General features: G+C 43.7%; 3 protein-coding genes across 3 annotated transcripts; 1 reads left to right on the top strand and 2 right to left on the bottom strand.

Moving 5' to 3' along the window:
• Nucleotides 1-9138: 9138 nt before the first annotated feature.
• LOC127011544 (uncharacterized) lies at nt 9139-9897 on the top strand. The gene is made up of 2 exons (XM_050888773.1): nt 9139-9163; nt 9445-9897. The coding sequence occupies exon 2, from the start codon at nt 9468-9470 to the stop codon at nt 9825-9827; it is 360 nt and encodes a 119-aa protein (XP_050744730.1). The 5' UTR covers nt 9139-9163; nt 9445-9467; the 3' UTR covers nt 9828-9897.
• A 1363-nt stretch (nt 9898-11260) lies between these two features.
• On the bottom strand, nt 11261-11958 carry LOC108024439 (uncharacterized). The gene has a single exon (XM_017094357.2). The coding sequence runs from the start codon at nt 11950-11952 to the stop codon at nt 11314-11316; it is 639 nt and encodes a 212-aa protein (XP_016949846.1). The 5' UTR covers nt 11953-11958; the 3' UTR covers nt 11261-11313.
• A 303-nt stretch (nt 11959-12261) lies between these two features.
• LOC108024451 (uncharacterized) lies at nt 12262-12915 on the bottom strand. Its single transcript, XM_017094368.2, has one exon. It carries the CDS (start codon nt 12874-12876, stop codon nt 12262-12264), a length of 615 nt encoding a protein of 204 aa, XP_016949857.1. The 5' UTR covers nt 12877-12915.
• Between the last annotated feature and the right edge of the window lie 457 nt (nt 12916-13372).

Here is a 13372-nt window from a genome sequence, read left to right as displayed (position 1 = left end):
CGAGCTTTTCCCACGGCAACTTGTTGAACCTTTCGGTGATGCGTTTATTTCGTTACTGCGTTTTCCGGTGAAAAACAACCGACGGGCGAAAATTCTGTAATTAGTTTTCCACGAAATCTTTTTTCGTGTTCATTACGGCAAAAGGGTAGAAATAAAATGGCTAAAAGGGATGCGCCATTGGCCCTGACATTTATTTAATTGAACGGCACCGGATCAAAGCGGTAGTGTTTTTAACACTTTAGCCTTTGGCCTGACGACAAGTCCTGTAATTGGTCGCAAAGTGCACGGCTTGTTTGCGAAGTCCGGGATTTCCCACTCGTTTTACCGGGGCCCTGCATATATAAATCATACGCCATGTACGCCGCTGCTTTAATACATCAAGCGCGTAGCTTGTCGGCAGTCGGTAAAGCTTTTGGCCAAAGGCAGCTCAGGTTGGCGCATTGTCAGAGCTGCATGCCTTAAAAATGGGCACTGGGAAAAATACATTTAAATACTAGTACTAAATAAACCAATAGCATAAGTTTTCCTTACCAATTTTAAATAGTTTGCATATTAAGGCTTACAAATTATATTTAAAATTCTTAATTTAAGGGATCTGAACCATGTAGCATTTTTTTTCAAATATTAAAGCAATAATAATTCATATTTTAGGAAGTTTTTCTTCAGTGCACAAAATTCTGGGCTCTTCAGCTTGCATTTCTGCGCCAGGACTGACCTGCTCTAACCTGGAAAAAAGCTGCAGGCGGGGATTGGGAGGTCCTGGCAGTGCGGGAGCAGCACAATTGTTTATTTGCAGGGAAATTCATTTGCCAAATGGCATGCGTGCCTGAGCCCGAGCCAGAGCCAGAGCCAGAGCCACCGGAAAACCCAGGGAAAATCGGGCTGTGCACAAGGCTGTTTATGCTCGTCTCTGGTTTTGGGCACTCCCGAAATTGTACTGCACTCGGTCTCCTCATGTTTATCTACATTTCCCAGAGCTTTGCCGCTCCTGCTGATGCAACTATAAAATCGTTTTTAATTCATTTTGGAGCCGAATGCAAAACTTTGCCATCAGGCTTTGATGGCGGTCTTAGTGCGCTGAGATGGGGGCCCCACGGAATGGTTGGGGATTTACGAGCGAGCAGCGTTTTGCGTTAATGCGACGTGATAATTTCCGGACACAGTTTAATGGAAAAGTTTGTGGCCAAAAGTCCGCAGCTCACTCACTTAAAATGCCAAAGCAACTAACAACGAAAAAAAACTTTGGAAAAAATAATTAAATAACTCGAAACAATGGATTGAAGCACTCTGATCACAGGTATAGTGTATAGAAAATCCTTGAATATATCTAGAGTTTATTTCAAAATAATAATGATAAATATAGAACTACAGCTTATATTACTAAAACTACATCGTGTTTATTTATGTCACTTAAAGTTACTTTAATGGAAATCTTAATTCATGATCCTGGCAGCTCTAGGATCAATGTAAAAATCTTACTTTAATATAAAACGAATAGCTCCTTTTCCAGTGTGATAAATAATCGAAAATATATTTAAACTATTTATTTTTCCTCCATGCACGAAGGGCATTTTAGAGCTCCTAGGTGGGTAGTTCGGGGAACATCAGTCGAGTTTTATGCTTTCCCTGGCACTTGCAGGCGGCGCGGGTCAAATGCAGTTGCTTAGCGCGCAATAAAATATTAATTGCACTTGGCACAATGTCAACTTTGTTTGCTCGCTGTGTCAGCAGGGGAAGGGAAGGTCGGGAAAAGCAGGGAAAGCTGGGAAAACCGGTCGCCTGGGTCAAATTATGAAATGACAACAACTGCAACTGCGACGGCAGCTGCGGCGGCAGCATCAACTGTCATTGCTGACATTACAAACAATGTAAAATGCACTAAATTGTGGCCGCAGAGTGAAAAAAGGTCAGGGGGCAGGGTGGGCCAGAGCTTTTCCCTGCAATCAAATCAAATACGAATTGGGTTTTGGCCCAGCTGCAAATCAAAACGAAAACATGACAAAGATTGCTTGTCACAAAAAGCGAAGCGAGTCAGTGGGGCTCTCAGCCTGATTGCGAATCGATGCCAGAAACCAAATATCAGTTACCAGAAATCGCTGCGGTTCGTAACTCTGGCCATATATAAAGTAATTAACCCAGAGCTGCGCCTCATTACGGCGAGGCGGCCAAGACAAAGCAATAAATCAGGCGCTCTTTGATGGACTACCAGTCCAAAGTACCAAAGTACCAAAGTACGAGTAATTGCAATGACTGTGTGGCCATTAAAATCAGCACATTGAAGATTTCAATTATGGGGCGGCTATCGCTCGCTATCTGGCTGCACGTCATATAGCCATCTTCATCGCCATCGCCATCATCCTCCCCAACGTCATTATCATCGTCGATGGCCATCATATAATTTAATTTGATTTTTATTTAATTGAAATTTATAACAACAATGGGCGGGCGGCAAACAACGTTACGGGCTGCTGTGAGAGCTGCGTGTGAAAGGCGAGATTCATTCGATTCGACTCGATTCTCGAGAGCCTGCGAATGTGAAATCAAATGAAGAATAATGAGATTTACTCTTATTGTTATTGTTCCTTGCTGCATTGCTCTCGATTCTTATGACTGATTTCATTTTGTCAATTTCCCATCACTCGAATCGGAATCGCTCCTTCGGCTCTGATTGACAGTCGAATGGATTCCCAGGACGCAAACAAAGCTCACAATTTTCCCCCATGAGTTCTTGGTGGCTTTAATGGGCAGTATGGGCTAATTAAAGTAATTTGATTAGCACAAAATAACCAAGGTTTATACACAGGGAAAAAGTCCTATTTAAATATTTTTAAAACAAGAAGATCAACTCTTTTTCCCAGCTCTTTGCACAGGATATCATATCTATAAATGAAAATCCTACTTTAAATAGGTTTCTACCTCTTGAAGTCAAATAGAACTGTTTTCAGGATTTTCCTTGTATTTTTCCCAGTGCTCGAAAAGGAAAATTCATCCATGGCTCGCAGAAAATCCAAGGCACGGTAAGTGGAAAATCCCCCTTTGTCATTATGGGCTGCGGTTGTGCTTGTGGTCAGCTTTTGCTCCTCCACAACCCCACACATTTAAAGATTACAGCATTTTGAGTTTTCAAAGTGGATTAACAATGCTCTCGGGGCTTCCCCTCCCCTCAGGCCCACAGCTCGCCAGTTAATTAAACAAAAACTATGAGTGGGCTCTGGCTGCAGACCACTAATGGCAGGCATTTGGGATTTGAGTTATTGTGGGGCAGACCGTTGGCATTTGCGGCTCTCTGTCGAAAATGAAAATTTTGCGTTGCGTATACGCCAGGTTGCCATAGGCCCGGAGCTATGCAGCAAAAATGTTGCAATCGCTTGCATGGCTTAAGATTGTGCAAATATTTTGAGGATAAATACCAAGGGAAATGGTAGACTCCACGAAGCTGTCTCTAAATTGCTATTTTAGACCAAGCATTTTTAGCCGTACTTTAAGGTATTTTATTAATATTAAGTATCTTGAATACAGTTTGTAATAATGATTTTCTGTCTTAAATATTTGTTATGGAAAATCAGGAAAACTAGGCATTCTTGATTAAAAAAAAATTATTTTATAGTTAATATCTTAAAGAGATATTATCATAGGCTTGGTGAATTTCCCCTTTTTTCTTTAACCAAACTGAGTAAATCTAATTTTTGGTCTAGCCGAAAAGTGGGACAAAAAAGCAGCCAAAGTCAAATAAGTCAGATGGTGGGGCCATTTGGCTAATTGCACGAACGTGCGGCCGTTGCTCTTGACTCCGTGAACAGTATCCAGGGAGTGCGGAACCCAAACTTCGTCTGAGATGGGGAAAACGAACGGAGGAGCACGAGAGTCCTCCAGATGCTCCGGCAGACACTTGGCAGCCTATCCCGGCGAGATCCCGCGACGCAGTCACGTTGAGTTAACAAAACTGATATAAATTATGAGCCCGGCGTATATTTTACACAACTGTCAGCACAGTAGCGCCACTAAAACATATTCAGCTTCTAATTTTTTGCGCTCCTCGGACGCCGAACTTCTGGAGGCGCCCGTTCGCCAACTTTATTCCCTGCTTCGACAACTTTGCGACATGTTGCAGCCCCCGCGAAGGCACTCGGATCCTCGGGAGACGTCGCGCCACGATATGCTTCCCTGGGCAATAAATTCGCCACTCGCCCTGGCTGCTCGGCGCACCTTCATCTCCTCCGATCCCATCGCAGCCCTCGCCCACAGGACAGCATATCTTCGCACATCTCCTGGCACGGCAGCCACATCCTCATCCACATTCGCAAGTGCTTCGCTTTCGCATTCCGCTACTCCACTGACTCGGCTCCATTGTGCACTGGAATAAACGTATTCTTTTTAAGGATTCGTTGAAAAATGTATATAATTTTATGGACTATAAACTGAACGATTTTTTCAGCGTTTCAATACATAAATAAATATTGTACTTATAAAAAATATTGATAGTTGAAAGTTATAAATAATATATGATATTAATTATCATCACAGCTTGTACTTGTACTTTTTACTTTAAAATATTAAAATGTAATTTAATAAACATTTAAAAAGGCGTTCTTTTCAGTGACCTGCCTTTTTCTCTTAGACTCCCACTTCAGCTAGTTCGTTTTACTGCTTTTCCGGCTGCTCCTTCAGCTCGCAGAAAAGTTTGTTGCCAAAAATTTGCCGCGATTGGGTGTGAAGTTGGCGACCCACGCCCAAGTGACTTGCCCACCCCCACCCGCGGCCGTTTCACCCGTTTTCCCGCTTTTCCAGCCCAACTCCACACCCTTTGCTGTCGGTCTTACAAACTCGCATATTTTGCCAGAGCGGAATACCTTAAGGCCTTTGGCGAGAATTTTATTTCAGTCGCCGTCGCTGGTGTTGTGGCAGTAAACATGCAAGCACACACGACCCCACGCCGCAGTATAAAAGATACGGCTTACAAACGGAGTGTTTTATGCACTGAGAAAAACAATACGGAAAATAAAAAATTTAACAATTTTTAGATCAGATCTTCCAGTGGAACCTTAAATATTGTAATTTCAGTTAAGATAGCATATTTGTAATATTCAAGTTATGTAAATTTCATTTTTACATATTTTTTTCTGTGCATATAGGTAGTTTGCTAGACCTCGGCGCCTGGCCGTTTTGGGCGTGGCACTGGCGGTGCACACTCGAAACACCTTCCACTGCAGGAGGCAGTCAACTTGGCGGAAAATCGTTTGAAGCGCTTTGCACTTCGTCGACATCTTCTGCCTCCCGAGTTTCCCTAGCTTCCCGAGCCTTCCCAGCTTCCTCAGCAGCTCGGAGTCCGGAGTGCCATGTGTGTTGTGTTCTGGTCTGTGTCTGTTGTGGGCTGCATTGTTCCGCAGCCAAGCCAACAACTTCAGCCTGAAGTTGACTATTTATGGCTTTTTATTTGCGGTCTGCCGCCTGCGGCTCGCGATGATCATCACACTCCGTTGAATTTTTGGCCAACTTAAAGGCGTGATCCATTGGCCATAAGCCACAGCGGGCCCATAACTCATTTGGCCGCTGCACGCGTCAACAGACCGAGTGTGACAAGCGGGGCAGAAGACGCCGCCTCGCCATGGCGTCTAGTGGCCGGCGTTGCACCTTCCGGTACCGGTCTCCCACTTCCTCCGACTGCTCTGGCTGCGCTACCTCCTTCTCCGTCACCACCCACCAGACTCGCCCAGCGGAAAACACATCCGCCACGCACGCAAAACCACCCGCCCACCAAGCAAACACCCACCGACAGCCGCAAACAAAGACAAACGCCACATGCCCAACCCCGAAACTTTGCTGCCCAGAATTCTAGTCTACACTGAGAAAATGCTGGTGATGATATTGTAAATTGTTAATAAAAAAAAACTTCTGTATAATATGTTTATATAAATTTAAATATTTAGTTGACTTCTTGGGTTACAAATTCTCTTTCAAAAATTCTCATGCATTTTTAGATACTGTTTTCCTAGGTTGCTCTTATTTTTCCCAGTGTGGCACGGGTTGGCCCGTGTGCGGACCCGGCAATCAATCCAAATGATATACACATTTCAGACTTGGCTCAGTTCTCGGCTCAGCTCTTCTCAGCTCCGCTTGGCTTGGCATGTTTGCTCTGGGCGGCGAGGGGCGAGAGATTTGATGTATTTGACAGATAGACTCCGTCCGTCGGTGATTTTTTACGGCCGGAGAGGCGGGCGGGCGGGCGAGGTCTGCGAACAATATGTCTCAGTCCTGGGCAGGAATGGCGTGAGCAATGGCTGTGCGGTCAACGGGCCTGGGGATTATTGATATTTAAATGGCAGCTAAGCAAATTGCCAGCCGGAATGTTTGCCCCAAAAAATGTGCTGCCAATATGTGTAAATTATGCTTATAAATTATGCTAATACGGCACAGTGCAAAATTTAGGCTGGAAAATTAAGTTTAGCGTAGATAATACGTTATAGTTAAATGTGAATATTTTTTATATTTCTTTAACTTAAAAACACTAGTTTTTAGAACTATATTTGGATATAACAATAGCTTACATTTTCCTTTTAATGTAGATTGAACCAACATTTTTGGACACTAAGTCGAGAGTTGACTTTTGGCTAAATTAAAAATGCATTATACCCGTGACGCCCGGCCCTCGACTGAGAATTTGGCTTAATTCAATTAAATAATGTGGAGCAGCTGTCGCGCGATCCTCTTGACGCAGCCCCATCATCCGACCGGGCACACTCGCATCTAATTAAAATAATGATGCCCCGTCCACCGGCTTGTTTTCCTGCGGAAATATTTGCGGGGCGTGGCGTGGCGATTGCCTTGGACCCGGAGTCATCGGAGCCGGGGCTTCCGGCCAAGAAAGAGCGGCGGCGGCATCAGGGCGTAACGAAATGCGCATAAAACAGGGCGAATTTACAGCCAGAGTCCTTCTTAATGTGCCATGGCGAACCGCAGGACACTGCCTGCCAGAAATCAGACACCAGTCGCACTGGGGCTGCCTTTTTTGGGCGGCTTTTGGCCTCATTCCGAGCGCTTATTCATTGTGCCTTTTAAGAGCTTCCGTTTCGTCACGCATAACGCTTTCGAACGACAATGACACGAACATCAAAATCATCAGCATTATCTGCACAGCCACACGGAACACGGACTACGGAAAACGGAGCACCGGCGGCAGAAAGGAGCAGGGGAAAGGGGCACAGGGTACGGGACAAGGGACGGGCTTTCGATCTGAGTGAGTGTCCGTGGAGAGAGGAGCTCTTAAACGCCCGCAATCCAACTACAAAATGGAACCAGTCCTGGGATCCCACAGAGATGACTGCCTTTCCTGGGACAAGTTTATGTTAGTTTGATTGATTTCAGATTTTATTTCGAAACATTTTTGGAACTTCTCCTATTATAACTTTTTAAAAACTATGATTTTACAAACATACTTTTATATAAATAAAATTTATAATATTATTTAAATATTAAATAGAAATAATAATACTGCTAAATAAAGATCCAAATAAATAATTCTTTGGTAATTTTTCCATTTTTATGCTTTTCCAGCGGCTTTTCCCACTTGGGAAGCATAAATCTGTCATCACTGGCCTGAGGTTTTCCCGCTCCCCGTTGCCACCGCCTCTGGTTGGGCCAATGAGTGAGGTGTTCCTGTCCGGCGCTCCTTGTCTGGCCATGTTTGACAACAGCTAGGCAAAATGGCGACGTCGTCGTTGTCGTTGAGGTTCCTGCATGACATGGCGTATGCGTAACGTGCGAGCGTTTACGAGCGTGTTTTTATCGCACTTGACATCATCCGAGGCGCTTGTAAACATTGATGCATATTTTAGTTTAATGCTAAGCACAACTATAAGCACATAAAATTTCATTGCACTCGACCACTCGGACCGGGCGAATAAATAAACACACAGACGAGCGCAAAGGGAGATCCTTTGGCATAAGCAAACAATTTATATAATTACCCGCACAGTGGCTGCGCTTAACTGATTGCTTTATTATTTTTTCGAGTGTCGTGTTTGCCGTTTTAATTCCGACAACAATACGGCCGTAGCATAAATATTTACGAGCAGCCTGAGCCAGAATCCAACATCCTGCGAATCTCGGCCATAGTAATAACAATAATGGCTACGAGAAAAAAATAATAAAATACTCGGCTTAAACACATGCAAATATTATGGCAGATAAATTTGTTCACATCATCAACACATTTACTGGGCTGCCGGTAACTTAATTACACATGTAAACAATTGCATCAATAAGGCAATAAAAAGGGCTGCATCTGCTGCTGATTGGATGGGTCCCAAATAGTTGGCCAACAGATATGCCAGGCGATTAAGGCCCGAATCTTTAATGGCAAGCCAAAGCCATGTTCAGTGAGCACAAATCAAAGCCAGGCAATTAACGGGGAATATAGTTTGGAATTTAGGATGATTCCGATTTATATGTGGATTGCTTCTCGAGAGCTATCAGGAGCGAGAGTGAATGGAAATGGCAACATTTTAATGCCACTCGACTTGCAGCGAAATGAGCAGTGACTGCCAGCGGATTTTTGTAATTGCCACTTGTCGTGTAAATAAAACGAGTGCCACTGTCATGTGCAGCGTGCCTTTTTTAAATACATATATTACAGCTTTGGCTCTTTTTTTCCCCATTTTCAAGTGCCGCATGTTCGACTTTTTTCGCCAGGTGCATTGACGCATAAATTCCAGGCATACAGAAGAGTGCCCCAATAAATGCGATTGGAAGTGGCAATGTTGCAGCGTGAATGATTCGATCCCCGGCTATAAATAAACTCTTTATGCGTGCATAAATAAATGAAACCGAACTGGATCCCTAATCACTGCACTGATTTATTTGAATCGACTGCGGAATTTATGACAAGATTTGCCTTGCCAAACCACTTCCAAATCCATGTCTAATTTTAAATGGAAATATTCTGCCCCGCAAACAAATCAACTCAAGTGTATCGAATGAGTTTCGGCTGATTTTCCCCATCATTCCCCCACAGATATATATACGTATCCCTTGGATTTCAGTCTGCCAAAGGCTGTGACATTTCATTCGCCGGCAATTAGAAGCCAATTTCACGCGTTGCTCTCGCAGCGAAACCATAAATTTCGCCAGACACTTGTCCGGCTGAAAGCGACTTAAATGGTTTAAGGTATTACCATCTAGTCTACATTTTATTGGTGGTGGGAAAAGAATTTAAATTTGATAAAATTTGTTCCGTGGGTAAAACAAATTGAATGGAATAGTTGTTAAAATTTTAAAAAAGAATACAAATTCACAGAAGGTGCATTTTCTGATGTGGCCTTATTTTTGAAAAAATTAAGTGTGACCTTATTTTCCCTGAAACTTTTTTTTATCAAGTTGACAGATTTTTGCTTTAAAGCAAGCGTGGTCAAAAAAATCCATTTAACTTAAACTAAGTATCTACTTCAGTATTCGTATTTTAAAACTTAAAAATGGCTTACCCATCTCGAAGTCTTGGAGATATATTGGAAGGTGTGAAGCAAGATCCTAAGCATTTGCGCAATCTATCCAATATCTACAAGTTGGAGCTGGATTTGCGGAGGAGAGAATATGGTCAAAGGGAGGATGTCGCCCACTCTCGCGTCCTGTTGAGGGAAGGTCCTGATATATTGGCGTCTTTCAAAAAGGACGCGGCATCTCTTGGTTATTTCAATGTAATTGTGCCAAGCACGTTTTACGATGTACCTGCACCTCTTCAAAATCAAGCTGACACAGATATATGCGATCTAAGTACCTACCTGGTAGTTCCGGACAATCCCGATTTAAAATCAGCATCTACAGACAAAATGTAAATTTGATATCCCAATAAAATATTCTTTGTTGGCTTTACGGCTTACAGGCTCTGCCAGTTAAGAAATCAAAGCAGTTGCATTGGCGGCAATTAAGGCAGTCGTCGATTAGGCCATCAATCAAATTAACTTTGAGGACCTGGCAAGATGCAAATGCAGGCTTAGTACATTTCTATATTGCATATTTGCAAAAGACGACGTCTCTAAGCTGGCAAATGCGCAAAAGCAAATCCCCAATTGGGCCAAAAGTCAACTGATATAAGACGGAAATCGCATTCGATGGCAAGAGACAGTTGATGGCCATCGGATCATTTTTCACTTCATTCATAAGCCGGGAAACGTAATTTATGATGGGAAATTCCTAAGACGGAGCAGCAGGCGATAAATTTACAGTTTGCAAAACGTTATTAATTGCTAATTACCTCCGAACGTGATTAATATCCCCCGCCATTCGCCGCGTCCGTCTCCATATCAGCATGCCCATTGATGTGGCATTTGCACACAGGAAGAAACAAGATATAAGTAGGTATTAAGGTTAATTGCATTTAAACATGGTATATCAGCATGCTTACTCAATTAAATATACTTTATTTATCTTGGCTATCAAGCACATTTAATATCACAGATATTTGCTTTCATATCGATTTCGGCTTGAGGATTTATGTGTTTAGGAACCCCTTTTCATGGGTTTTTACCTCAAAATTATGGCACATTCTCCGTGTGTAGATGAAAGTTTCCACTCGATCCCAGCGCCAGCCACGTGTGACTTTCTTTCGGGCGGGCCGAGCGTGAAACTGCCGTGTAATGTAATTATTGCAAAACTATTCATCATGTTTTGGGCACCGCCCGCAGTGAGCAGCAGCCACTTAGCCGCCGCGCCTGGGGTCTGTCAAACGCGGCGTATGAGCAATGTGGCCCCAAACACACAAACACACGAACACAGAAACTCACAGGCGTGCGAGGTTAACTAATTAGCATGTCAAAGCCATCCATATTGCCATACCAAAGCCGTTTCAAAGTGTTGCCTCCATTGAAAAGAAAAGCCAACCCAAAGGCGCAAATCCCATTTAATTATGCTTTTATATTCATAATCCCCTGCCATGTTTTCAGCATAATGTCATCCTTAAAGGGACACCCACAACACACACAACACACGCCGCACACACGCTCCTCTATCTGTTTTGATTAATCCTTTGTCAATGGCTCGGACTTAAGGCGAGCAACTAATTTGCTCTCAATGGGCCCCAAGAAAGCGGTTGCTGTCGTAAAACAAAACGACCCGGCACACACAATATAAAATTAAATTAAATTTGTCAAAGGCTCGATGGCGAAGGACCATTTAATGTTCTGCCATATGTGAGGGTTGTTCACAATGCATATATTTGGCAAACGTAATCCCAATTGGCTGGCAAAGTGGCTAGTAAATCGAGCTTAAATGGAATTGATAAGGGCTCTTATTTGGTTTATTCTTATTTTTGAAACTGGAAAACTAGCCAGGCGGCTTGGCTTCATGACGGTGTCTCAATTGCAGTCCGTATACGTGATCCTTGTGCTCGTAGTTCCCTTTTTTGCCCTTCCTTCGATGGCATTGTCCATCTTGTCCAAGGAATTCATATGGCCGACACCTGCGTCCAGTCCGAAGCAACCGGCCCGGTATGATGTAGTGCTTGCGGATACGATTGTGTGCCGAAATGGGGGGTCCTGAGTAGGGAACCCTCTTCTCCTTAGCCGTCATGACCGGTGCCTTATAGGAGCCTCGTGCCTCGCCAAAATTGGAGAATATGATCTGGTCGCCGAGCAAAATGCTGTGGTGCACATCCGACCTTGCGGTGTCCCTGCGCGGTGGAAATGGTGGCTTCGAGCAGCCAAAAGGTGTCCTGATCTCGTTTTCCCGGCACTTCATTTCATCCACCAGGCCAGCTCTGGCCTTGGCCCTCTCGAAGCCCTGATCCTTCCAGGATCGCAAGATGATTCGGTTCAGGAAGAATTCGCGGTCCACGCAGCCATTTTCGGACAGGATCTCGGTGGACTTGCACTGCGGTGATGCAGCTCTTGCACCATTTTTAAGATTTATCAAAAGTAAACTGAATATAAGTAGCAGTCCACACCAACTTCCTTGAAATGACATCTTGGTGTGCAAGACTTGGAGAAACTAAGAGGTTTTCTAAAGGAAATTAGGTGGAACCAATACATAACTAACCATAAGTCATTCATTTGTCTTGCCCTACCACTAATAATCCATTTTGTGTGACGTAATTTAGCAGTCATAATATTACGCTATTGTGGGGTTAAACTATAAATATATGGATGATTTTTTATGTATTGAATATCTTTAAATTTAAATTTAAAAATGTGTCTTCAAGAAAAATTTGTTCTACCTTTCATTTTTATATCAAAACACTTTTATTGTCGTTCTCATAAGATGTTTTTTATTTTTTTATGAATGAGCTGTTGTGGCGGTTTCTTCAGTCTTCTCCTTATTTTTATGATGCCGGGTTGCACGCCTCTTTTTGATGCAGCGACTCCTTCTTCCAAGGACCTCATTCGCTCGGCACTTGTGTCGCCTCGTTCGAGTTCTTCCCGGCAAGAAAACGTAGGAGCGTGGACGATTGTGTCCAGTTATCGGCAGTCCGGGTTCCCGTTTTCTGCGCCTTCGAACGGGTTTCTTCTCTTCTAGTTGATCTGGGTGGTGTTCCTTGAAACCCGCGCCATCGTGCACCACCTGGTTGTGTTCCAGTCTGCTGTGGTGCACCTCCACGCGCTCCGATTCCCGGCGAGGAGGAAATGGTGGCTTGGAGCAGCCAAAGGGCGTCCTGATCTCGTTCTCCTTGCACTTCATTTCATCCAGCAGACCAGCCCGCGCCTTGGCCTTCTGGAAGCCCTGATCCTTCCAGGATCTCAAGATGATTCGGTTCAGGAAGTATTCCCGATCCACGCAGCCATTCTCCGATAGAATTTCGGTCGATTTGCACTGGTGTGAGGCGCCCTGTACCGTCTGCCCCATTAAACTCAGCATTAAGCTCGGCAGGATTAAGCACCTTATCCTCCACATCCTGCGACTATCTGGCTTCTGTACCTAAGCCATACTAGAGTAAGTCTAGACTAATGAATCGGGCATTTAGAATGCATTTTACTATGGTATGGATAATCCATTTGTCGCGCCCAACCGTGATGTTTAGTATTGAACTTCATTCATAGAGCTCGTAATTTTCTGTTGCACTATCATAAACCAAGTTTTAATTCAACCGACTCCCAGTACTTGGTAAAATAATAAACGGAATCAATTGTGGACAACTGAAACTTTCGAGGTGTCGCTCAGTCGGCGGCTCCTCTTCGGGGCTTGTTGTTTCGCTGTGCAATCTCAATTTCCCCCACAATAAAATTAATGTTTTACGTAGCCAATTCCGAATCGTTTATTTCACATAAAAATGCGATAAATAAGCAGCGTATCCTGTGCGACGCCGTCGAAGACGCCAAGGATAAGCCGTTGTTGTTCTTGTGCGTGGGGGTTGAGCTGTGGCTATTGTTGTTGTCGCTCTCCTTCGACT

Source organism: Drosophila biarmipes, chromosome 3R (genome assembly GCF_025231255.1).
Source record: "Drosophila biarmipes strain raj3 chromosome 3R, RU_DBia_V1.1, whole genome shotgun sequence".
Lineage (NCBI taxonomy): Eukaryota > Metazoa > Arthropoda > Insecta > Diptera > Drosophilidae > Drosophila > Drosophila biarmipes.
The sequence above is the reverse complement of the archived record's forward strand: the minus strand, read 5'-3'. Positions and strand labels throughout refer to the sequence as shown.

What these genes read in the sequence shown, in the direction of transcription:
- LOC127011544 (XM_050888773.1), top strand. Translation starts at nt 9,468, where the DNA reads ATGGCTTACCCATCTCGAAGTCTTGGAGATATATTGGAAGGTGTGAAG.
- LOC108024439 (XM_017094357.2), bottom strand. Translation starts at nt 11,952, where the DNA reads ATGTCATTTCAAGGAAGTTGGTGTGGACTGCTACTTATATTCAGTTTA.
- LOC108024451 (XM_017094368.2), bottom strand. Translation starts at nt 12,876, where the DNA reads ATGTGGAGGATAAGGTGCTTAATCCTGCCGAGCTTAATGCTGAGTTTA.